This window comes from Pteropus medius, unplaced genomic scaffold, assembly GCF_902729225.1.
Source record: "Pteropus medius unplaced genomic scaffold, Ma_sr-lr_union100, whole genome shotgun sequence".
NCBI classification, from domain to species: Eukaryota; Metazoa; Chordata; class Mammalia; order Chiroptera; family Pteropodidae; genus Pteropus; species Pteropus medius.
The window spans coordinates 2,907,852-2,933,780 of record NW_024352786.1 but is presented as its reverse complement, the minus strand read 5'-3'; the positions used below and the strand labels follow the sequence as shown (position 1 = coordinate 2,933,780).

General features: G+C 30.5%; 1 protein-coding gene across 1 annotated transcript in view; it reads left to right on the top strand.

Moving 5' to 3' along the window:
- Positions 1–25,929, top strand: part of TACR3 (tachykinin receptor 3) — a 56,546-nt gene that overhangs the window by 13,627 nt on the left and 16,990 nt on the right. The window contains exons 2-3 of the mRNA XM_039848748.1: positions 11,657–11,845; positions 13,536–13,686. Coding sequence (XP_039704682.1) covers positions 11,657–11,845; positions 13,536–13,686 — 340 coding nt within the window. The remainder of the gene's footprint in view (positions 1–11,656; positions 11,846–13,535; positions 13,687–25,929) is intronic.

Genomic DNA, 25,929 nt, shown 5'->3' with positions numbered 1-25,929 from the left:
GTATAATCATGCAATCATACAATATGTAAACTTTGAGACTGGCTACTTTCATTCACTTATAACATCTCTGAAATTTATCTAAATTGTTGAATGTATCAAAAGTTTGTTCTCTTTTATTGCTGGAGTATTCCATTGTATGGATGTATGAAATTTGTTTATTTACCTTTTTAGGGCATTTTTATTTTTGAGCAATTAACAGTGTATGAGACTTCCACTCATTTTAGATCCTCACCAGCAACTGATATTGTCAGTATTTTTGTTTTTATTTTAGCTATTCTAATGTGTGTGTCATTCTATCTCATTGTGATTTTAATTCACATTTCACTAGTGGATTATTATGCTGGACATCTTTCATGTGCTTGTCATTAATATTTCTTCCTTGGTGAAGTGTTCTCCAAGCTATTTGTCTTTTTTTAAGTTGGATTGTTCGTTTTCTTACTGTTAAAATTTTAAAATACTTACTGAGTTATGATCTATATACCACTATATACCACACATTTTAAGTATATGAGTCAATGAATTTAGGAATTTTTTAGTTATGTAACCATCAACACAATCTAATTTTAAAACATATCTATTACCACTCCCCCCCAAAAAAAATCTCACTTTCAATTGTAGTCACTCCTTTTCCACACCCAGCCCTAGACAATCAGTATACTATTTTCTCCCACTATAGATTTAACTTTTCTGAAATTTGATATAAATGAAATCATACAGTGTGTAGTCTTCTGTATAGACTTCAATCGTTTTGTTTTCAAATTGGATTATATGTCTTATTAAACTGCAAGACTTTGCATGTTTTGGACATAAGTCCTTTATTAGACATGTTTGCAAGTATTTTCTCCCTGTGATTGTCTTCACTTTTTTCATTGGGTATTTGAAGAGTAAAATTTTAAATATTGATGAAATACTATATATCATTTTTTTCCCTTACTGTTTGTGCTTTTGTGGTCAATTGTTAAAAAAACATTAGCTCCCCCCAAGGTTGTAAAAGTTTAGTTCTACGTTTGTTTGTTTTTTTCTCATAGTTTCATACTTTTAGACCTGACATTTATATATGACCTATTTGGAAATGACTGTTGTGTATGTTACAAGATAACAGTATAATTCATTTATAATATTGATGTCATCTATAATCAAAATAAAAAATAAAAAGATGGTATAGTACTGGAATAAAAATAGACATATAGATCATGTAGATATCCAATTGCACAGTGCTGTTTGTTGAAAAGACTGCAGTTTTCCCCCATTGAATTGCCTTGGCACCTTTATCAAAAATCAATTAAACATAAATGTGTATATTTCCAGACCCTTAATATTTCTGTTTCATTGATCTGTATGTCTATTTTTAAGCCAGTACTACACTATCATTTAATTTTTGTTTTTTAATTACAGTTGGCATACAATATTATATTAGCTTCAGGTGTACAACATTGTGATTTGACATTTATACAACTTAAGAAGTGATCATCCTGATGAGTTTAGTACCCATCTATACCATACATAGTTATTACAATATTATGCTCATTACAATACTATCTTGATCACTGTAGTGTGGTAATAAGTTTTGAAATGTAGAGTGTAAGTTCTTCATCTTTGTTCTTATTTTTAAAAATTGTTTTGACTGTTCTAGGATAATTGTATTTCCAAATTACTTTTAAGATTTGTTTTTAAATTCTGGAATTAGAATAGGAACTTTTTTAAGAATTGTGTTGACTCTTTCAATCTATTTGAAAAGTATTGTCAGCTTAATGATATTGAGTTTTCCAACTCATAGACATGGGTCATCTCTCCATTTATTGAGATCTTTAATTTCTTTCAGTAATGCTTTATAATTTTCAATGTGCAAGTCTCATTTTTTATTAAATTTATTTAAGTATTTATTCTTTTTGGTGCTACTGGATGGACTTTTTAAAGTTCATTTTCAGATTGTTAATAGCTAGCATATACAAATGCAATTGATTGAAATTGTATCCTCCTGTGACCTTGACCTTATTTATTAATTCTAATTGGTTTTGGGTTTTGTGGGTTCCCTAGAATTTTCAATATGGAAGGTCATCTCATCTGCTGGTAAAGACAATATTACTTCTTCCTGTTCAATCTGATGCTTTTACCTTTTTTTTTTTTTTTTTTTGCTTGATTGATTACCCTGTCTAGAACCTTCAGTACAATTTTGAATGGGAGTAATAAAATTGGGTGTCTTTGCCTTGTTCCAGATTATAGGGGGAAGAATTAGATCTTTAACAATTAATTATGAGGTTAATTGTAGATTTTTTGTAAATACACTTCATTAAGTTGAGAAAATTTCTTTCTATTCCTAGTGCATGGAGAGTTTTTATTATGAAAAGATATTGAATTTTATCAAATGCTTTTCTGCCTCTGTTGATATGATCATGTGGTCTTTGTTCTTTATTCTATTACTATGATATATAACATTTATTGATTTTTAAATTAACTTTGAATTTCTGAAATAAATCCCACTTTTTCATTATGGGTAATATTTTGGGTATGTTTCTGAAATTTTCGTTTGATAACATTTTGTTTAGGATTTTTATATCTATACTTGTGAATGATATTTGTCTGTAATTTTCTTTCCTTATGGTATCTTTGGCTTTTTTTAAAGTGAGTTATAATGACATGTAGTATTATATTAGTTTCAGGTTTACAACATAATGATTTGATATTTGTATATACTGGAAAATGATCACCACAATATATCTAGTTAACATCTGTCACTATACAGAGTTACAAAATTTTTTTCTTGTGACAAAAACTGTTAAGATCTACTCTCTTAGCAACTTTCAAAACTGCAATACAGTTTTATTAGCTATAGTCATCAGGTTGTACATTATAGCCCCAGGACTTATTTATTTTATAATTAGAAATTTGTACCATTTGACCCCCTTTGGCTTTGATATCATAGTAATACTAAACTTACATAATGAGATGAGAAGTGTTCCCTCTTCTACTGGGAGAATTTGTGAAGGATTAGTAATATTGTTTAGATAAATTTTTCAGTAAAACAATCTTGACCTGATTTTTTTTGTGGGAATATTTTTAATTATTAATTTATATCTTGTTATATATATTTGGATTTTCTTTTATTCTTGAGTCATTTCGGTTGTTTGATTCTTTTTATGAATTCTTCAATTTTACATTTTCTAACTTGTTGGCATATAGTTGCTCAGAAAGACTTGGAAGTTATGGCTCACAAAGAAGAAAGACTATTAAAATAACATTATCTTACCTTTGTTGGTGTGTTGTAAAAAGAGAGAGAAGCAACTCTCACAAGGAAATGAATAGCTACCTTTTCATTTCTCAGTGTATCTCACATATGAACTAATTACTGTCTAAAACAGCCACGTCATTTTTTTATCTGCTGTTTTATTTTTCTTCATAAGATTTATTACTGTTTTGTTTACTACTATATTCATAATATCTAGGATAATGACTGCATATATACATATTCATTGTATGACTGAATGAATAACTGGAGGCAATTTTTAAATTGTTTTCTTGTCATTGAATAATTTGTACTTAAATTAAAAATATGTCAATAAGATATCATGAATATATAAGTAAAAAGAAAAATCAGATATGAAAAAGCCTATATTTCCCATCTTTATTTTCCAAGTTTAGAGATTATCTATTGTTCGTTTTCTTCCATTTGCACAGTTAAATGAACATTTACGTCGTAAGGACTTAAATACCCAAAGATTTGGAAATCTTACTGCTTGATGGATACCAACACCTCTGTGAGTTTAAGGATAATATAATGGAACTACCACATGCCTCTGTTTACTTCAAAAGGAGTTTGATATGGTGTAGGTCTATATTAGACAAAGTTGAAGGGAATTAATTCCTACTGCACCCCCCAAATTTACAGAGATTCCAAGTGTAACATTGAATGTTTATATTTAATCACTGAATCACTAAGAACCAGTTGCGCTTATAGAAATTGCATAGAATATCTCATTACTTTCCACAAAGGAAATTATTTTAAAAGGAGAGAATTAGAGAAATAACTATACTATACTACCCTGGTGGAATAGGTTTCTATTAAAGAGCTAGGGACTATATCAAAAAAAGTTTTTTTAATCCTCACATCGGATTTTTGGAATGAATTTTTTTTTCCATACCAATCACGAGTACCTAAGAACCAAGTTATATTTTTGTTTGTTTTTGTCTAAAGCTTACCCCATAGCTGTTATGTTTTGTTTGTTTGCTTGTTTTGGTCTCAAGTGTTAATTTCTTTTTATTCAACATAGTTTAAGATGACATTATTAAAGTTCTTGTACATGTCGTGTTATTTAATGTCATTTAATCTCATAATCATACTCTACATTATGTTTATTATTTTTATTTAGCAAAGTTAAGAAAACTATTCCTTTAAAAATTGCATACATGCTGAAGTTCTCATTTGTAAATAATTATTTACTCATTCATCTCTCCAAATATTCAACAACTATTTGCAGTCACTATCTAAAAATCAAGGTGACTACTCTACACACTTTGTTAGGTGGTACAAAACACAGAGAAAAATAAATCAGTATCTCCATGAGCTAAAATCAAAGTAAGAACATAATGCTGTTAGAGCATGTAAAAGGTAAAAACTAGCTTTGGACGAAGAGAAGAGAAAGAATCCACAAGAACATTCTATAATCTGAGTGGAAGTTAAAGGACGTGTAGAAGTTTTCCAGTTGTAGAACTTTAGAATAAGATAATCTATTATGTTCTGATTTGTAAGTTATTAATCAAAGATAGCATAAGTAGCAGAAACTAATTTTTAACAATAAATTTTATATTGTCATATAGAAAATCACTTAAATCTGTGTCTGAAGTTTTAAGGAAAAACTGTTTTATGCAATGTTCACCAATGAGGTAGCATTTTTATATAATTCATTTTATAATTACTATAAATAATTAGAATTTAAGATTACATAATTTATATATGAAGCTCTTAGAATAATGTCTAGTATATAGTAAACATTTAACAAGTATTAGGAATTATTACATTTATTGTTAAAAAAAATCTAAATTTATATTGAATATATTTTATATGTGAAGTCATGCTTACTACCAAATTTCCAGCTCATCTGATATCTCTGCTTTTCCCTCTCCTCCATGTTGTAGAAAAGCTGGCCTTCGTTGGTGCTTCAAATACTTCATGCTTTCTCCAACATCAGGACTTGCTCTTCCACTTTCTCCTCTAATCCCATCTTCATTCCTAATTCATTCCCGTTTATCCTTCTAATCTGATACTGTTTCCTTGGGGGAGGCTACATCTAATATCTCTACCATTATTTCAACCTATTCCTCAGATTAGGTCAAATTTTCTATTTCATGCTTATAATTACTAGTACATGTCTTCATAACATCACAGTGGACAATTTTATTCAGCAGAATTCTCAAATGATTGGGCTGGACAGATTAGCCTAATGAAAAACTGGGGAACAGGCTAAACATCTAAAGAGATTGTGACAGGATTACATATGGTAATGTAGTTTTAAAAAATGGCAGACTATAATGTGAGAAGAGAAGAAAGTCAAGACTGAAAACATCAGGATGAAGAATGATGGTGCATTCTCCTCTCCCTTAAACTTGCAAATACAATAAATTTTGAAATCTGAAATGCTTTTTGTAATTGGATTTCTTGTGGAAACGACAGTATAATTTTGCATCCAGATTCACACTGGGTGAGATAAATACATTTTATACAGATTCAAGAATGGAAACAGAGTGCACCACACAAGTCAGGTAGGAATTTTTAGAAATCATGGGAAAGGGTGCTGAACTCACACAGGCCATTACACTAAAGCTCCAAGGAAAGTTTAACCTAATATCGAAGAGGCAATGTTGTCCCAAGAGCCATTTAGGTAATAAGTTCTTACATGTTTTCTGACTATTTTAATAATATATTTTCTCTGCATTAGATTTTGAACTCCACAAGAATAGGAACCATATCTATTTTTTTCATCAATATAGCCAAAGAGTGTAGCATAACCCTGGAAAATAGTTGGCAGTCAAAAAACAGTTGAAAATAAAGTCAATATTCAATAAATAAATAAATGAATAGATAAATTTAATTGCTAAATATATCTCTTTAAATATATTTTTATTTTTCAATTACAGTTGACATATATTATTATATTAGCTCCCGGTCTATAACATAGTGATTAGACATTTATATAACTTACAAAGAGATCACCCCAATAAGTCTAGTACCTATCTGACTGACACAAAACATAGTTACTATAATATTATTGATTATATTCCATCTGCTGTACTCTACATACTCATGAATGTTTTTTATAACTGGCAATTTGCACATCTTAATACTTTCCCCTTTTTCACCCATCCCCCCAACCCATTTTCCATTAGGCAACCATCAAAATGTTCTCTGTATCTATGACTTTATCATTACTTGTTTGTTTGTTTTTAGATTCCACAAATAAGTAAAATCATATGGTATTCATCTTTCTCTGTCTGACTTATTTCACTTAGCATTATAACATCTAGTTTCATTATGTTATTCTAAATGTCAAGATTTCATTTTTATGGCTGAGTAATATTCCACTGTATATATGTACTGCATATTCTTTATTCATTCATCTATTGAGGGACACTTAGCCCACTTAGGTATCTTGTTATTGAAAATAACACTTTAAAAAAAAAGGAAAGAAAAGAATGCTGCAATAAACATAGGGATGCATATGTCTTTTCAAATTAGTATTTTAGGATTCTTCAACTAAATATCCAGAAATGAGATTGCTGGATCTTTGTCTCTTGTTACAGCCTTTACCTTAAAGTCTATTTTGTCTGATAGGAGTATTGCTATTCTACTTTTTTTTGTTTCCATTTCCTAATTGCTAAATTTAAATTGAATGCATAGACAATGAAAGTCAAATACTTTCACTATTCTGATACTTTATTTTTAATATAATTTCCTTAAATTCCAGTGTATAAATTTTATTTACATAGATCAAAAAAATTGAGCAATTGAACAAGTTCCTATTATATGTGTACATGCATATAAATGTGGGTTTATTTAGAAATTCCTATTATATGTGTACTGCATTTGAACGTAGGTTTCTTTTCATAAATGCTCATTCATTTCAAAATTCACTGAGATAATATTTATAATTAATTAATGGACTCATTATTAAGTTCATTTAAAACATTTATGAAAAAGCACACAATAAATTTTGCCTAAAAAAGTACAATTTAAAAAATGATTATATTTCTAGTGATTTGTCAAAATTGAAAATGCTTTAGCACCAAAGGTCAGCAGTTGAAATTTTATGGGCCAATAGCAACTATTGCAACTAATCTTTATTTTGCACAGACAATAGCCAGACAGCATTTTATATTTGGGGTTTACAGACTAAAACACTGACTGCTGTGGCCATAAGCAAATTGGAAAACAGTAAAATCCATATCGTTTCAGGCAAATATTCTTTGTATGGTTAATTAATCAAGTAAATATCTGAAGAATTCATTCTGTCTTCAGTCCAAAAATTTAAAACTTGTAGAAGCATGTAATGATCTAGAAACTGAGCTTAATAAACATGCTTCAAAAGAAAGAATTACACCAGATATCAAAAACAATTACAAAATAAGAAAGGCTTACTTACATCAAAAATTCTACTGTGCTAAAGACATCAAAATACAGAGAAAAGATACCCATCATTATATCAGAAAAAAAAGTAAGTGGTAAAATAATCTAATATTAAAGTGGAAAGGAAAACTGGTAAAAATGTTAAAAATATGCATTTCCAATGGATGTTTCTAAGAATTTCAGCCTCTATAAAAGATAACAAAACATGACTTTAATACTTGTTTAGGTGATAGGTTAATTTGTACAGTAAAGGATCAAATCTTAACTGTTACTTATGAAATTATCGTACTCAGGAGACTAATACATTTGATAATTTGTTTGGTGAGGAAAGAATAGTAGTTAAAAAGCTCAGGCAAAAATTTAAGAAAAGCAAATGTAATCACATCAAAGATACATATATCTTTAAAGGGAAAATAAAATACTGACAATCATTTGAGTGAGTTTATATCTCAGATTTGATCATTTCTTCTCCAGGTCCAGGGGATGTTTATCTGGGTGAGTCTTAGGATCAATTTTCTTCATGCCTGCTATTGAGCAAATGATTACTGCTGGAGAGAATCTCAGAAAAGGAAATATTAATGCCACAATGAATTCTTAATTACCAATTCCAAAATGGCCTGCAGCAGTGCCTGGCAATTCTACCTACATCTTTGGCCAACCGGCTCTCCTTTTCCTCAATATTTCTATATATAGTTTTTTTATATTCCTCAAACTATCACTATAATTCAATCTCCAGTGGCAACCAAAACAAAAGCCAGGTAACTTACTTCCATACTTCCACATTTTCCTTCTTCCAGGCCTGTTCCCCAGACTAAAATCTCATTATTTTCTTTCCTTGATTGAATCACTTCAATTACTTTTCATAAGCCAAAAATCTGAAAACTGCACTACAACTTTGTCTCAGATCACTTTCCCTTTACTTTCTCTGTTTCAGTTATAGAATCTTTAATTGCTCACATGTACAATGCTTCTCCCACCACTTACTTATCATATTGCTTTCCTAGGGCTGCTGTAACAAACTACCACAGTGACTTAAAACAACAGAAATCTGTCTCACAGTTCTGGAAGCTAGAAGTCTGAAATCAAGATGTTAGCAATGGCCACACTGCCTCTGAAACCTATAGGAAAATCCTTGTTTCTTCTTCCGAGCTTCTGGTTATTTGCTGGCAGTCTTTGGCATTCCCCGGTTTGTAGATGCATCATTTAATCCTCCATGTCTGTATGGCATTCCCCACGTGTTTCTCTCTGCTTTCAAATTTCTCTTTGTACCAGTCATTCGATTAGGGCTCACCCTAATGACCTCATTTTAACTTGATTATCTGTATTTCCAAATAAGCTCACATTCCATGACATTGGGAGTTAGGACTTCAATATATCTTTTTTAGGGAGACACAATTCAACCCATAAAAAACCCACAATTAATACAGGAGTTTTCCACATGTTGTTTGTTCTCCTAGAAATCTTTGCAACCCTCACCCCTCTGCCACCTTGCCTAGTCACCCTTCCAACTTTCAACCCAGAATGGCTATTATTAGGGAAGACTGATTCACAATCTAAACACATTTTCCCAGTAAATGCATTTGTATGACCATATATCTTGCCTTTGTAACATTTATCATATTGTAATTTAACATTTATTGGTGAGATTATTTGATTAGTATCTATCTGCTTCACTAGACTGCGAGCTCTGTGAAGGCCATTTTTCATCGTTGTTGTCTCTACCATCTGAAATATCACAGTAGGCATTCAAAAAACTGTTTGGCTGAATGAATAAGTAGTAGATCAGATAAGAAATGACAAAAATATCAGCTTGCAGTTTCAAAATTTTTACTTTTACTAAAGTGTTAGCTATAACATAAACTGTTTCCATATAATATTCTACCTGTCAGGAAATAATTTCTCTATCATTAGATTTCAAGGCTAAAAAAATCAATAAGAAATTTGCAGTTTATTTTGAATTATCAGTGCTGCAGTAGCTGTATAGGACTCTAACTCTGCTCATATCACTCAACTTCTGTTTTTAGTCTCAAAAAAATCAACTCTCTAAATATCCAAATTGCATTCAGAAGTTCTAGAGCAAGCAAAAAAGCAAAAGGTTATAATAGAATTTGAGAAACATTCAGTTCAGTGAAACAAAATCTGTTGATAAGTGCTATAGTTGAACTCTGGAAACACCCAAAAAACAATTCAATACAATGAGAAATACTATGGTGAGTTATAACCAGCAGCAGTGGAAAGAGAAATGCCCAACTACAATTATTGCCGTTACATGTTTAATTTATCTTTTATACAGCACATAGATGCTTTTGTATTCATAAGGCAAAATTCAACTTCTGATTCTTTGAAAAGCATTTATGTTATATATTTTTCTTCTCTTCCATAATTCCTTACATAAATGGTTATATTCAAAGCCAAATCTCTATCTATATGGACTTTGAAGATTAGCAGAACTGGGTTAGAATTCCAGCTCCTACCATCTGGGTCATTTTGAACAATTTACTTAATTTCTTTAAGCCTCAGTTTTCTTTTCTGCAAAATAGAGATAATGTTAATTGATCGATTGGATTATTCTGGATATTAAATATACATAATGTACGCAATAAATTGCCTAGTCACAGTTAGCAATCAATAAATGTTACTACTGTTATCTTCAACAACATAAACATGAGAGGTGAATGTTAAATACTTTTCAATTTCAAACATATGCCTTTTACATTCTTCTATGGCTCACTTTATTTTCTTAAACCAAGATACTGTTTTTATAATTAGTTTTTATATGCAACATTCACTTTTACCTATTAACTGTCATACATAATAAACTAGGAATATTTTCTTTAAGTAAATTACAACTGAAGTTAATATTATGAATAGTATATAGATAAATTCAATATATCTACTGAAGATTGAATTCTGCCTAATTACAAAAACACAAAGAAATAAACAAATTAATGAATTATCCTTAATTTGAAATATTTATTCTTACGTTTAAAATGTTTATGGCTTAGGTAATATTCTTTGATGAATGCTGCCTTTGAAAATTTTGCATAAATGAAAATACATTTGAGAAATACAAAATGACCAATAGTAAAAGCAAAACAATTTAAATAATGTGTTTTATTGATAGAAATGCAAAAATATAATTTATTGGTTGTATTTTATTTGCCAGAATTTGGCAATTAACCTTATTAGCCCAATTAAAACTGAAATTTGATTTTCTCAGATATATTGTTACCATCTATCTTACCAGGGAAATAAAGCTTGACTTTTGTTACCATATTAAGAGAGTTTAAAATTCCCCAAAAGTTGCACTCTAGAAATTATATGGAACTGTGTATTTTAGAGCCTCAAATATATTTTTATTGCAATTATATTACATATAATTATGTAGATTATGAAGATTTTCATGATGCAGAATGAATTCAGTTTTGGAGGTAACAGAAAGGCATAGCCTCAACCACACTTGATTTCTTCACCTGTATCTGAATCTTAAACTTGTCTCTTGATGTTTTGAGATGAAAATATTGATGATATTCTTCTTATGGTTTTCTCATCATTGTTAATCATGTAGATATTATCCATATTATCTCTAATATTTTTTTTAAGTTAAACATACAGAAGAAAAAAATGGAAGTCTTGAGGTATGGAATTCATATTTTTAAGTATTTATTACTCACCTTTCCAATTGCATTCAACAAACATTTATAAATTCTGATAATGTGTGAGGCACATTACATTATTTCATTTACATTATTTCTATTGCTCTTAACTTCACCCCTAAGAAGTGGATGTTCTTATTTCTATTTTAAAGTAATGAAGCTGAGGTTAAATAAGTGACAGAATAGGATTTGAATCTCAATTCACTTGATTCTTAAGACTATACCATAAATTATCATTCTATGCTGCCTCTATGCAGGCAAAATCCTCATCAACTTGTTTACCAGAAGAGAGATAACCCTGGCCATTGAAACACCTTTGAAACTCCTTATTAAATTTCGCTAGCAAGAGATGGACAAAATGGTTTTATTTGTTTTTATATAGGTATATGGCCATTATTGATCCCTTGAAACCCAGACTGTCTGCCACAGCCACTAAGATTGTCATTGGAAGTATTTGGATTCTAGCATTTCTACTTGCCTTCCCTCAGTGTCTTTACTCCAAAACCAAAGTCATGCCAGGCCGTACTCTTTGCTATGTGCAATGGCCAGAAGGTCCCAAGCAACATTTCACGTAAGTTAATTCTCAATTATAATTTTCAATTCAATTTATTGAACACTTAAGGAACTGTAGGCTGGGAGCAACAATTAAGCAAATTGTCCTCAAGGGCTCACATTTTACTTGGGAAAAGAGACACATAAAAATACTGTAATATAGTACATGGTCAATAAGTTATTATAAGTTGCAAAGGTTTCTAATTGGAAAAATGTAATGACTTCTATATAGGGTTGCTCTGGAGAGTTTCCTGGAGGTGATGGTAAGCTCACTAGAGATGAAAGCAATGCAAGGTTGTTACTGATTGAGAAATGAGTAAGAAAGGGTAGAACTGAAGCCCAAAGGTATTGATTGCTCTTTTAAGAAACCTGACTGAAGGGAAGGGGAGTCCTGGTAGGTTCTTGGTTGTGTTCTTTTGTTTCAGCATTAAAGAAACTTAAACACTAGGTTGGAAAGGAAATAGGAATGCTGTATGATAGAATTTAGCATTTCATATTTTGGACCCACTTGAAGAAAAGCAAATGGAAAAAAAATATGCAAATGTTTTCATTTTGCTTTTTAGTCTGATCACTTAAATTTTATTTCAATATAATTATTATTTAGTGACCAATTTTCCCTTTAAAAATAACAAATATAATGGTCATCTATTAAGCAGCCATTTTATCAAACTCTGCTCTACCTAGAGTTCAGATCTTTAAAGAACATTTGGAAGTACTTATTGAAGGAAAACTGTATTCTATCTATTATCTATTATTATTAATAAGTCTTAATTGTATAGCAAAATAAAACTAATCAAAGTAATAAAATTAAACTATTTGTTGACTAAATCACTTCACCATTGACTTTAAGTCAATATTTAATAAGCTATCAAGAAATGGGAAAGCAAGAAGGCTTAAAGTTCCCTCTATAAAAAAAAGATATGAATATTAAGAAGACTAGCATATCAAACTTTTTAATTACTTTAAAGCCTTCCTAAGACAGTGGAAGCCACACAAAAGTTTATAGAAATTCTAATTGGGCTGTTCTGTTACCGCTTGCCCTCTTATTCCTCCCTCAGTGCATCCTTATAATTTTGATTGAGAGCTATGAAATCCTATAATTTAGTCTGTATGTTATTTACCAAATTAATAATGGAATCAAATGTATCATGACTTTGAAAAAATGTATGTAAATGTCTTTATCTGATTCTTAAAATCATTGTCAAATAGCTTGTGGATCCAATGTAGCTCACAGTATCTGGTAACATTTTTTTCATTTGGATGAAAAACAGTTTATTTCAAATGTGACTGATGTTGCAGAGATATATAGAATAGTTTTACATAGGAGAAAATACGGCAGTTGATTAGTTTTCTGTCATATCTCTTTTTCTCTGATGATACATTTAATTAGCTTAGCTCAACAATTACCAGGTAGGGGAAAGGCATTCAGCCTGAACCTCTAGGCAAGGGGACATGTGAAGTTTAAATGAGCACTGCGCTCAGCTATGGTGTTTGTGTGTAAAAATTGACGGAGATTAGCTGGTAACATTTGGATAACTGTAGATAACAATAGTATGATATTCTGATGGATTTGTGGTGAAATGAAGCTTAAAGGAGATGTGGAAATGTTCTTTCACATTTTCAATTATGATTTAAAATGGAATGAATTCAAAGTCCCATTATTTCATTCCAATATGCTCTTCAGCATGTGTTTTTCTTATTTCTTGCAGTTACCATATTATTGTCATTATACTGGTGTACTGTTTTCCATTGCTCATCATGGGCATCACATATACCATCGTTGGAATCACTCTTTGGGGAGGAGAGATCCCAGGAGATACCTGTGACAAGTATCATGAGCAGCTAAAGTCTAAAAGAAAGGTACTGTTTCATATAATTTACCTAGCCTTTGTGTAAATTATGGCACATCAGAGGGGAAAAAACTACTTATGTCATTTTAATATGATGTGATTTGATGTTTTGCTTCTATTTTTTTGTCTCATTTTCTTTCTTTCCATCAATTTTATCTTTTACTTTCTTTTTGTTTTCTATATGGCACTGACCATATGCAATATCAGTCTGTGATAGAATAGTCCCTTACAGAAAGACTTTTCATTAGTTTGCAGAGTATTCTCAATTACTCTACCAGAAACCTGAAATTTAAATGGAGTCCCAGTTATATTTCTGCAGTTCTAGCTATCTTTACCCTTTATTGAACACAATGCCTCTGATGTACTCTATAACCTTCCAGAAGCTTCCTTTATTCCAAGAATGGTATGTGCTTTAACTTCATAAAATCCATTTATTTATGCCTCCCTCCTCCCATCCCCAATCTGGTTTCTGAACAGCCATCATGCGTGTCTGATTAAAAAATGAGAGTTTCGTTAGTACTCTTCCACTACTTATTGGGGGACATCTTAAAGCCTGTTTCTGAACATTTACATTTAGAAAGCCTCTAAAATTATTTTATTGACATCTTACTAGAATTTTTTTTAATTAAGATTTTTTCTGACTACCATTATGTGACTCAGTGAGAGATTTTTTGATAAATTTGTAGGGTTAAAAGAAATCTTATTCATCTATTCCATCTTCCTCTCTCCAATTGATGTGTACTTAAAATTAGAGAGGTTTATCTAAGGATAAGAGAGTCATCTTAATTATGCCAATGATTTATTCCATCTATGGTTCATTTATTTATGTAGAACTACTACCAACCACATGGACAATTCTCTTAAAACATTCGACAATTTTAAAACCACTTACCTACAAACACTCACTTAACAATAATCTACCAGGTTTTAAAAATCTAATGTAGAAAAAGGACTTCTTTTAATATTAATGTTTCCTCTGTTATTGACAAATAATGGTAGACAAGACTTACGTTTGGTTAACAATTTATCATGATGTCTAGTATTTGAAAACAAAAAATGAACATGATCTCTTTCATGTCAATTTACTTATTTCAGCCTGTAATACAAATAATTTTATTTCTCTTAAAAAAAAAACTTAAAAATGATGTGCACAAACAACCAAACTATGCCTTTAGCACCTAAAAAAAGAATCCTAAAACTAAGAGAACTTCAATAACATGGTCATCTTAAATGAACAGTTTCTCTTTCTCTTTTTCAATTTCAACCCTCATTTTGAAATACCTTGCTTATATTACAGGATACTCTTTTGGGGGGATATTATCGCTATATTTAAGGCATGATCATATTAAATGATTAATGTTCTATGGACTTCAGAATAATTTCTGTCTTTATATTACCCACTTTATTTCCTGTCTTTTGTCTCTTTTTTATCAGTTTAGGCATCTTTTTCTTAATATGTTTTTTTCCTGTTCACTCCCAAATTCAGTTCAGTAATTGTAGATTATGGTTCTTTTTTCTTCATCTATATGTAATATTTTTTCTGGCAACAAATAAAAATTTAATCTGAGTGTTTTTAGTTTTTGTTTTGTTTTTGGTTTTGTTTTGTTTTGTTTTTGAGTTGAGTCCCAGAGGGAACAAAAGCAAGAGGGAATATTTCTGCCTTTGCCCCATATAGCTGATGAGAGTTAGGCATAAATATTTCCCTTTGATTTTATTACTCTACAATTTCAATGTATAAATATTAATTCAAACCAAGAGTGTGACCCTGCTAGAATAATTTTAAAAAGTAAGACATTTAAAATTTCCAGTCTGTATGTCTTTCTCTCAGATTGTATTCTGGGCTGAAATAATAGAAAATGACATTCACATCATGGACTTATAATAAACCACCTTGTCCTTGGATTTATTCCACAGTCACTTATTGGTATGACCATAAGAATCTTGGAAGTAACACTTATTGGTCCAAAATTTTAACTTCAAAATATAGCTAGCTCTTCTCTTAATTGATTTTTCTTATCTAAATTAAAATATTGTCTGATATGGTTTGGAATTAGTTATTTCTAGTAATCATGCTATATTCATATTTGAATATGACTACTTAGGTCAGATATAAATCCTATCCTAGATGGGCCATTTAATTAAATTCTATCTCCTAGAGAATTCATCTTTGATATTACAAATTGGACTTCAGAGGTAAGTAACAGAGTATTGGTTAAAATAGTACAAATTCATTGACTGTTGGGAAAAACAGCTCCATAAATCATTCTGAGACAGCCTTCTAGTAATAAAAGAATAGTGAATGTTGATTGAGCCCCCAAATACACATGAACAAAAGTAAATAAAAACTTAAGAAATTTTAGTCAAGTCACTAAGATCTTTCCAGCTATTGAGAAACATCGCTTCCATTTCTTTCTCCTACCATCTTTAGGAATTGTGCTTAATTTCAAAATTTGTAGATTAAATTTTTTTGAAAAACAGCTGGTAGAAGTAAATTACATGTCTAAGTTATATAGGATGTAGCATGTCTAAAAATTAAACTACCATGAAACTTTCAGATAAATTAGGATTAAACACCCCTGCTTGATCTTTACATATGTCCTGCGTAAGTATATATGTCATTTGAAATTAATATCAGTGGTTCTAGCCAGCACCAGTTAAAAAGAAAGACTAAATATTAGTTTTGAGAAATAAGATAATACCTCAAGAAATATTTTATCATTTAAATTGGAGTATTCAACCTAAAAATCAGTATTAAAACTATTGCTCCAGTTTACTAAACTCTAGGAGAAAATCTGTAGGATTGTCCAACATTTGAGTCACATATATAGAATTAGTCTTTCAAAAAGATGTTAGCAAGCATATTAATTAATTCTTATATAATGTATTTTATAATTTCAAAGAATTTTGGTGTTTTATAACAAATCAAAGATATATTTTAATTTATAGTAAATGTTCTGGGTTTTAAAATCCTGTTTGTTACATACCCATTGATTTTAAATATGTCTACTTAAATATGAATAAATAAATATGTCTTCTTAAATATGAATATTGAAAATAATGTGCCTTTAATATAACAACACGGTTAACTTAAAAATCCTACTCTCTAAATAAGAATATCTTCAGATAGTAGCACAATATAAAATATTAATTAATATCATACAATCCTCAAAGCCTTGTGTGTGTGGTAATTGGTTAATATTCTTGTCAAAGATCTTCAGGAAATTTGTATATACTACTGTATGATTGATTTAAAGTACATTTGTAGTTTTAAAATCTATTCAAGAATGATAGATATGATCAGAACCTAAAATTTCATGAATCCTTTGTCTTACTGCTATTATACTTTGTCGGATTAAAACCAAACACAGTATAAGAAGGAAATAAGAAGAGAGTACTAAAAGATCGCATAAGTACGATGTTTTGGTAAAATAAATCAAATGTGCGCTTTGATTTTTTTTCAGTCATTCCAAAATCATTCTGTCTCCCTAAGGATCTAGAAGCAAGAAAACCACAGATATTAGCTCGTAAGCCCTTGTAATGCTTACTTAAGTTAGAATATTACCTATAACTATATTCATAGAGCCATAATTTAGAACTCATTCACTTTGGAAACAGAGAAAATTTGCTATACATTTCTCCAAGTATTCTCAAAATTAAGACAAATTTCTCAGCAATTTGGGTGAAAAAAAAGTAGTGACATTTTCTTATAAATGATATTAAAATTCTTGGCAATGACAAAATAAATCCCCAAATATGTGTGTGAGTCTACTGGCATCTTGGAATAACTACCTAGAACATAAACACTAGAAGTCCCGTGATTAGCAAGATGAAAAATAAATTATATTAATTAATAGATGTATGAGTTGGACATAAAATATAGTTAATATTTTAAATGATTATAATTATCAAATTCATCTATAAGAAAAATAAATTGAGGCTAGATAGAGAACAAAAATAAAGAGAATAGTTATATCAGATCAAGTCAATTTTAATTCATTCATCAAAGGTTATTTATTGAAAGTTTCTGTTGTAGAAATAACATGGATTGCCTGATATCAGAAAAAAAAAAATTGATAGTCTTGTGATATCCTTATAAATCAAGTAAAGAAAAATGAACTAGTCATAAATTGTATTAATATTGGTTGACCACATGCTGATGAAGAGAATGATGTCCATCTAAATGGAGGGTTTGAGGGGCATGCCACAGACCTCTTACTTTAGTACTAAGTTGTTCAAATAGATCGATAACAAGAATGTCAATTCTGTGGTCATGAATAATAAATCTAGAGATACAGACAGAATATCTGATGACTGAATCAGAAACTAGGAAGACCAAGAGCACAGTGTCACGTGCACGTGTTATGTGGTCCAAGTCCCATGGCTGACAGGAAAGCGTGGGGTCTTAGACATCAGTGATTTGTATTCCAGTTCTTGCTCTATGTAGGTGTGATCTTAGACACATCTCTTTAACTTTATTAGGTTTTGTTTGCTGAATATTGTAGAGATTTAAGGAAGGACCTTTGGAATTGAAATTCTGTGGTTCTAATGCCTAGCACCCTGCCTTTTACACAGCAGACACTTAATTCAGGTTGATATTCCCTCTTTCTCCTGTCATTTGCTACCTTTTTCAATATGAAGAATCTATAAAATGAATGCAGAACTCATGTCCACACATTTATATGTGACTCTCATTTTATTCCCTTTAATTAATCAAGCACTTGTATTTAAGACAACTGTAGATTTTATCAAGATTTATAGTCAAGATAAATTACATTAAAGTAAAATTGATTTCCAAGTGGCCTAAAGTTGGTTGTTTTTTCTATGTATTAGTTTAACAAAAAATTTAAATGGCAACTTTCCTGTGACTATATTTAATCAAAGTGACAACAGCTCAACCCCAAGTGGAGGAAAGAAAACGTTATTTTCATTTTTTCAGATTTAAAAACCTCATACTCTTGGAAAATATTCATGAAAACAAGATTAATCAAGAATTTGATAACATATTTTCCTCTCTTTTAATATTTACATCACATTTTATGCTATTAATCTGAATTTTTGATTGTTACCTTCCTTTAGCCATCCAGCTATCATAAATAAAGTAATACAATATATATACATTTTTTTCTGAGAGCTCACTGTGCAATAACAGCAGTGATAAAAGTTCAGAGTAATTGAGAATCTGCTGAGATGCTAGCTTTGTGAATGAACTAGAACTTTCTTTCTGACACTTTCCTCATTACCTATTTCTTTATCTTTATATACATCACTTACTTTGATACATTTAACAAAACCTTGATATTATCCATATAACTTAGACTTTAAATATTAATACATTATGTAGATGTACAAGTTTAAATATAGCGCAGTTACCTGTCTCCATGTCATTCCCTCATTTGCATGCCTCCGTGACACATGGCCACTTATTTCCAGGCATCTTTCCTGAATAATTGGCATAATAACATTATTATTTGTATTATTAATCATAAGGCTATATATCCCTTTTAAAGTACCTTCACATTTTAAAAAATACATGTCTGACATATTTACTTTCTTTTAAAAATGTATATTATCATTCAGGTATAAAATCAACATTTTAAAAAGCAGTAAATTTTCTAGGGAAACAAAAGTCAAGAACCATAAAATATCTTTATAGGCTTCTGTCATGTCACAAACTGTCTCCTCAATAAAGAACAACAAATATTGAAAGCACTTTTATATACAAGTTCATGATTATTTACCAACTATTTTCATTCACATATTTTGAGAAAAGTGTGTATGTTAGCAAATGAATCAGTGAACACTGTTAGAGCATATCTGCTTTTTATATTTCTGAAATTATGTAAATATTTTAACCCATCAGGATAGGATGAAAATTTATCCAATTGGGTCTTTAAAAGCCTCATTGTCCTAAAGGAAAAGAACTAAATCAAAACAAAGTCAAAAAACACCTGAGATTTGTGATAAATATGAATAATATTTCTAATTAAAACACTGAAGTTTAAAGAAAACTAACAGATATTTGTTTCCTCTCACTAACTTCTAACCCCAGACAAAACCTGCAATCAACAGTGGCTCCTACACTTGTGTTTTTCATTGATTGCAATTCCCACCTGCTTTAAACCTTTTGATTACATCTTTTCCTTGCTCTGTGTGTGTGACAGTGGATGGGAAACATTTTGAAAAGCCTAGAAAAAAAGTTTCTATGTTTCTTAATGGCTTGCCGGTAGTACTTAAAAAGTGGAAGTGTTTATTTCTTTTTTAATAGATAAAGGATAGCAATTTAGGAGAAAATATCTGCAGTCCTTGAGTGCTTGGGAATCACTTGAAATGTTTTCTGTATGGATTACCCTTTAATATCTCTCATTCCTCAATTACAGGTGCAGGGAATATTGGAGCCAGGTTCAGGCATCATGGCAGATTTCTGGCAGGAAAATGAAGCTTAGCATATGAAATCTATAACAAGTGCTATAGTGATCAGTATTTCCTACCACCAATTATTGTTTTACCTTCCACCATTCATTGAGTAACTAACTCATCTTCCAACACCTAAAATCTCACAATTGTCACATTCTTCTAAATTCTCAAAATTTTTGAGACTCTACTTCTATTCTGTGCTTATAATTTATCTAACTGTTCATGCGTTATCACCACACTGTTTTAATTTTTCCAGAATTTTCTTAGATATTCTTGTTTACTTTTACATCCAAAATTTATAAAAATAATTTTACCTAGTTAAAATTATTTGTGGAATTAGATTACATTTATTAACTTTCAAGGAACTGGACAACAAATTTTCAGTAAGGGAAATATGTAATGGGTTGATAAATGAATAAACGAATGGCATTATTTTGTATTATTCAGACAATCGAAAGTAGTGACTAGAAACAGACTGTTAGTAGGTATGCCAAGTTCAAGTGCTGGTTCTGGCACATACCTTGGACAATAAAATCTATCGGAGCTCAGAAAGGTTACAATTCATATAAAATGAAATTAAGATAATAATACATACTCATGTGATTGTATAGAGATCAAATGAGGCAATATATGTCAAGTACTTCAAAAAGTGCCTAGCACATAAAACTGGTCTCAGTAAATGGTACCTATTACTTTAGGCAATTTATTGTGAATATATATGCCAGTATTGTGAAGATTAGAAAGCATCGTGTGGGTAGAAAGTAAAGAGTTATTAAAACTGGCCATTTATCTTTTTTAACATAATATCGACTTATATTTTATAGTGTAATATCTTGCAAATAACTTTCACATATATATTATGTAATTTTCACAATATCTTTGTGAATTTTTCTTGTTTTACAGAAAAGGAAACTGAGTCTCAAACTTACAAAACAGTAAATGGCAGAACTTGGATATGAATCCTGGATGAAAGATTTTAGGGTTGTGTTCTTTCAGAGAGCAAATTCAAAGGACCAGGTTTCAGAATAATATTTTATGTCAGAGTATTATTTGTATTACACAAGGTGCTTTCGCATATATTCTCTGTAACGATCTTCGCAATATCCTGGGAAAGTAGGCCTGGAGAAAATTGTTTTCTTCCATTTAACAAATTAGGAAAACGAAGCTTTGGGAAAAGTGAGAGTTGCCCAAACTCATGCAGCTGGTAATTGTGCAAGAGGAATCCATTTAGTCCTGTGGAATGCAAGACAACTATTCTTTCCTTTACATTGAACTGCAAAGAACTGGCAGCTACCCTTAGCCATTCTCTTACCCATTACATTTTCCTGTTCATTATTCCATTATACATCTTGACTTACTCTAAAGTAGTGCTATCCAATAGAAATTTCTGCAATAATGGAAATGGTCCATAGCTGGACTGTCCAGTGTGGTAGCTACTAGCCACTTGTAGCTAAATATTAAAATACTATTTATTTTCTTGAAAATTTTTGATGAGAGTTAATCAAGATAATGTATATGCTGAAGTTTCTGGTACCTAAAGCTCATAAATATGCAGTTACTTATTTTTCTTTCTTCATAAGACAAAAATAAGCCTAATTATAATCACTAACCAAAAGAATAATGTCGTGATAGCTCTATAAAACAACTAACACTGATTGTGCTTATTAATATGTCAGATACTTGATTTAAGTGCTTTATATAGATTAGCCAGTTGAATTCTGACAAGCACAAGAGAAAGGCACTACTGTTATTTTCATTTTACAGATAAAGGAAGAGTCATTAAACAGGTTAAGTAGCTGCTTAGTCTATTGAATAATAGGATTTGAACCCAGAAAATCTGATTGTAGAGAATGTGTTCTTAATCTCTATATTCTATTGATCATTTCTGTACTTAGCTCAAGGATGGGATTGGGGAAGTAAATAAGACAAAAAAATTTCTTACTTATTTTTATATTTGTTTAATTACCAGTGCTACAGTTGAATTATATTATTGTATTATTTGTTGATGTATTCTGAGTTTAAAAGCTTTTGTATATTAAACTAACTAAAATTAACAATATTTTTAAAGAAAACTTATTTCCTTAAAAATACCAATAATCAACTTAAAATTTATTTTCAGTATCAGCAATCAACTTAAAAATTAACTCTTAAAAAATGACTAACAGTAAACTGAGGAGACATCTGTTTTAGATGTGTAGAAATGTGCCTTCAGATAAAATCTGTTTTAGATTATTAAAAATTATAAATCATCTTAATATATAATTTGTCTTGCTTTAGTTCAAATAACTTGTTTTAACATTCCAAATCTCACTTTAATACACACTGAATAAAACAATACACAAACCCCCTTAACATATTCTCCTTAGTTAATATGATTAATTGTTCTGCCACAACTAAAACAATTCCACAATAATTATGTTGCCATTGTCAAATATCAATAGACATATATAAATAAAATTGTTTCTTGTATTTAGAAAAAATATAGATTTGTAAAGCCAAATGAGCACAACACTTTTCGTGTGCCTGAGAGATAGAGAGAGTAGTATATTGTTTGAATCACAACTTATCTGGGTTCAGTCTCATCTGTAAAATGAGAAGATTGAACTAGATTACCTCTAAATTGTCTTCCAACTATAAATTTCCGTGATAGAAATTCATCAAATAATTATTCAACATCTAATGTGTACCAGGCATTGTACAGCAGTGATTATATTTAAACCTTTAAAACCCTGTAAAAGAGGATGCATTTCAGGTAAGAAATATTAGTGGGCCAATCTCATAAAAAAACTCTAGTGGGTTCTATGTAGCTGATTTTGGTTAGAGCAAAAGTTTTCCCTCATACTTTTGACCCCACACAAGTAACCAGTCACATGGGTATATTATATTGTCTGCAAGTGATTGTGCAAGGATAGGCATGGAAAGACCCACACTTAAGGTCAATTCAGCATGAAGCCCCCTCCACTCAACAAAAAAATTTATTCTTTCTCTAATTTGTAAAACTTCGCTTCCTACACTTCTTTCTATCCAGTCTCAGACACCCTTCCACCTCCTTCTTCTCCTATCCTTAGCCCTATCTAGTTGGGGATGTTGGGAGGGAGAAATTTTCCCCTTTCCCCTCTTGAGTTCTTATGGCTGGACTAACAATAAAATTGACACAAGAGAGATTAACAGGAGAAAAATCAATTAGTTTCATGCATATGAGAGATGATATAATTGATACTCAAGAGAATGACCAAAAAGCAAGCAGATTTTATATCTTTTACACAAAGAAACAATAATTTATGAGGATTTGACAGAACAAAGAAATCTAGGTTTGGGTGATTATTAATGAAGATCTAAGCAAAGTTTGGGATTGGGTAATAAATTAGTTAAATAAATAAATAAATAACAAGGTTTGTTTATACAAGCTTCTTGGCCCTAAATTTGCTAATTTTGATGATAAGGATGTCTCTTTCAGTCTCCAGAGGCAGGGAGGGCACTTTCACAGGGGGAGACTTATTTCCTATATTCAGGGAGACAAAGGAGTGTTAATACAGTACTTTTGTACAGGCTGCTTCTCAAGCAACTTTAATTCAAAATTGTCAGTATGACATATTTGGGAGTGGTCTAACCTGGGCCCCCATAAGGGAAAGAAAATATATGTTCTTTGACATATGCTTAGGCAAGTGTTTCATAAGACTACTCATGGAATAGAAAATGAAGAAAACTCACAGGAAACATTAATATTTTGAATATCAACTTATAGTGCAATGTCATGTTTTTTATATGTAGTTGTTCTGAGTCCATTACCTGTATAAATGTATTATGCATAAAATATACATAATACATTTATACCGCACAGCAGCAGTACACTAGATGGTGAAGCAAGGAAGCAATAATGGAGTTTGAAAGTAGCTCAGAATCTATGGTGAAAAGTTTCCCAATTCTATAACCTTTTATAGCACATAGTCTACATATTATTTTATTTTACACTCACAAGAATGCTCTGGGATAAATAAGAAAGGTATTATCTTACTTTAGAGATACAAAAGCAAGAAAGTTGAAGCTAGAGAAACTAAAGAAGAAAACAAGAGATCGATGTGAAAAATATAAAATTATCATCAGAGTGTGGTAACTGATTAGATATGAACACTGAGAGAAAGAAAATGAAAACTATTTAAAGACTCAATTGCTGAGAAAATTAGGACACTATTGACAGGAAATAAGAGCCTGTGAGAAAGTAAAGCAATTTTGTTGAAGATGAATTCACTTTAGGAGAGTACAGCAAGGTTAAAATGATCTTCATGCATCTGGAGGCATATTCCAGCAGAGGGAACACTTACTAATGCTGATGAAGATGACAACTGATATTATTACTGCAGGAAACCTTTCACACTTATGTAATCTATGACCACAGATTTATATCAATCCATTCTGTACTCTGATTAGAAATTTTATAAGAATATTCTATCACACCATCTTATAGTGAATATAGGCTCGCCACTTATTGGGTATCATTAGAACAAATCCCTCTGCTCACCTCTCAATGTTCTTTCTTCCTAATCTCCTTACTTGGAGCCCAAGAGAGAGGAGCAGAGAAAAATAATTTTTCCAGACTGCCAGTTTTTATTTCTTTCATTTTTTCTACTTACTATTTCTAATTCTATAATAACATTTTCAAACAATGCAGAAAAATTTATTGATAGCATTGTTCCTCTCTACTAGAGGTCACCAGTTCATAATAGGTTAATAAAATATTCTTTGAAGATGAATGGCTGACAATTCATGTAGCTCTTTTTATGCTCTCAAAAAGAATATGATGCATATAAATTTGCATCATATTTATATGGCCTCTTAATAATAATGGGTAGTCTTTTAGCTTCTGACCATTTGTCAAAAGGAGATGCATTTGTAGCTATTTATTCAGCATCGTGATTGATTGGTGCTGACTCATGTTTACATACTTTCTCGTTTCTATTTTGAAAGACCCTATTTGTTCAAAATGAGCCACTTTGGGAAATCTGTGGTCAAAAAATAGAGCAAACACAATTAACCTAAACCCTAAGACAATGAGCTTTAAAAAAAAACACTTGGCTATTTTTAAAATGATTCAACTAAAGATAATTTTTTTTCTTTTAAATTCATAGTAAATAAGCTACCATGGACCTCTGCTACTTTATTCACTTAGAAACGAGTAGTCATTAGGATTTTATAAAATCTGGAGATATTTCCTTCAGATGCTCAATGCTTAATTATAATAAGACCATATGCCTAAGCATTGTTAGACACATATGTTATCTCATTTAGTAGCCTCATTAACATTCTGAAGTATTATTGCACTTATCTAACTAAAGATGCAACCAAGGATTAAAGAATGTAACTTGCTTTAAATTGTGTGTTAAGTGAATAGAAGAATCTGATTTGGATGCCAAGTTAACATTAAAGTCAAAGAAATAATCCATTGCTGATTCTTTGTCTCTGAGAGGAGACCACACTCTGTAGAGTGTTATCTCTTTTCTAATAAACTTTCCTTTTGATTATTAAAAAAAATTATAATCCATTGCCTTTCTACATCCTTTTGTACAGTTAAAGAGCATTATAGATAATGTCAGTAAAAGAAGTAAAAAAAAATAGGAATAATTTATAATATCAGCATTCTAACACTTTTCCAATTTTTCTCCAATGTATACTCAATATATAAATTTTAAGAAAATTCTATTGTCCATATAACTCATGATATAGCTCACTGGCTTCAACTATCTATGAATAATCTATTCATTATGGAATAATCCACTGTTATATTTTTTATTTAATGCTATAATGATCTCTTATCTTTCTATATGGACTCCCTTATCTGGAA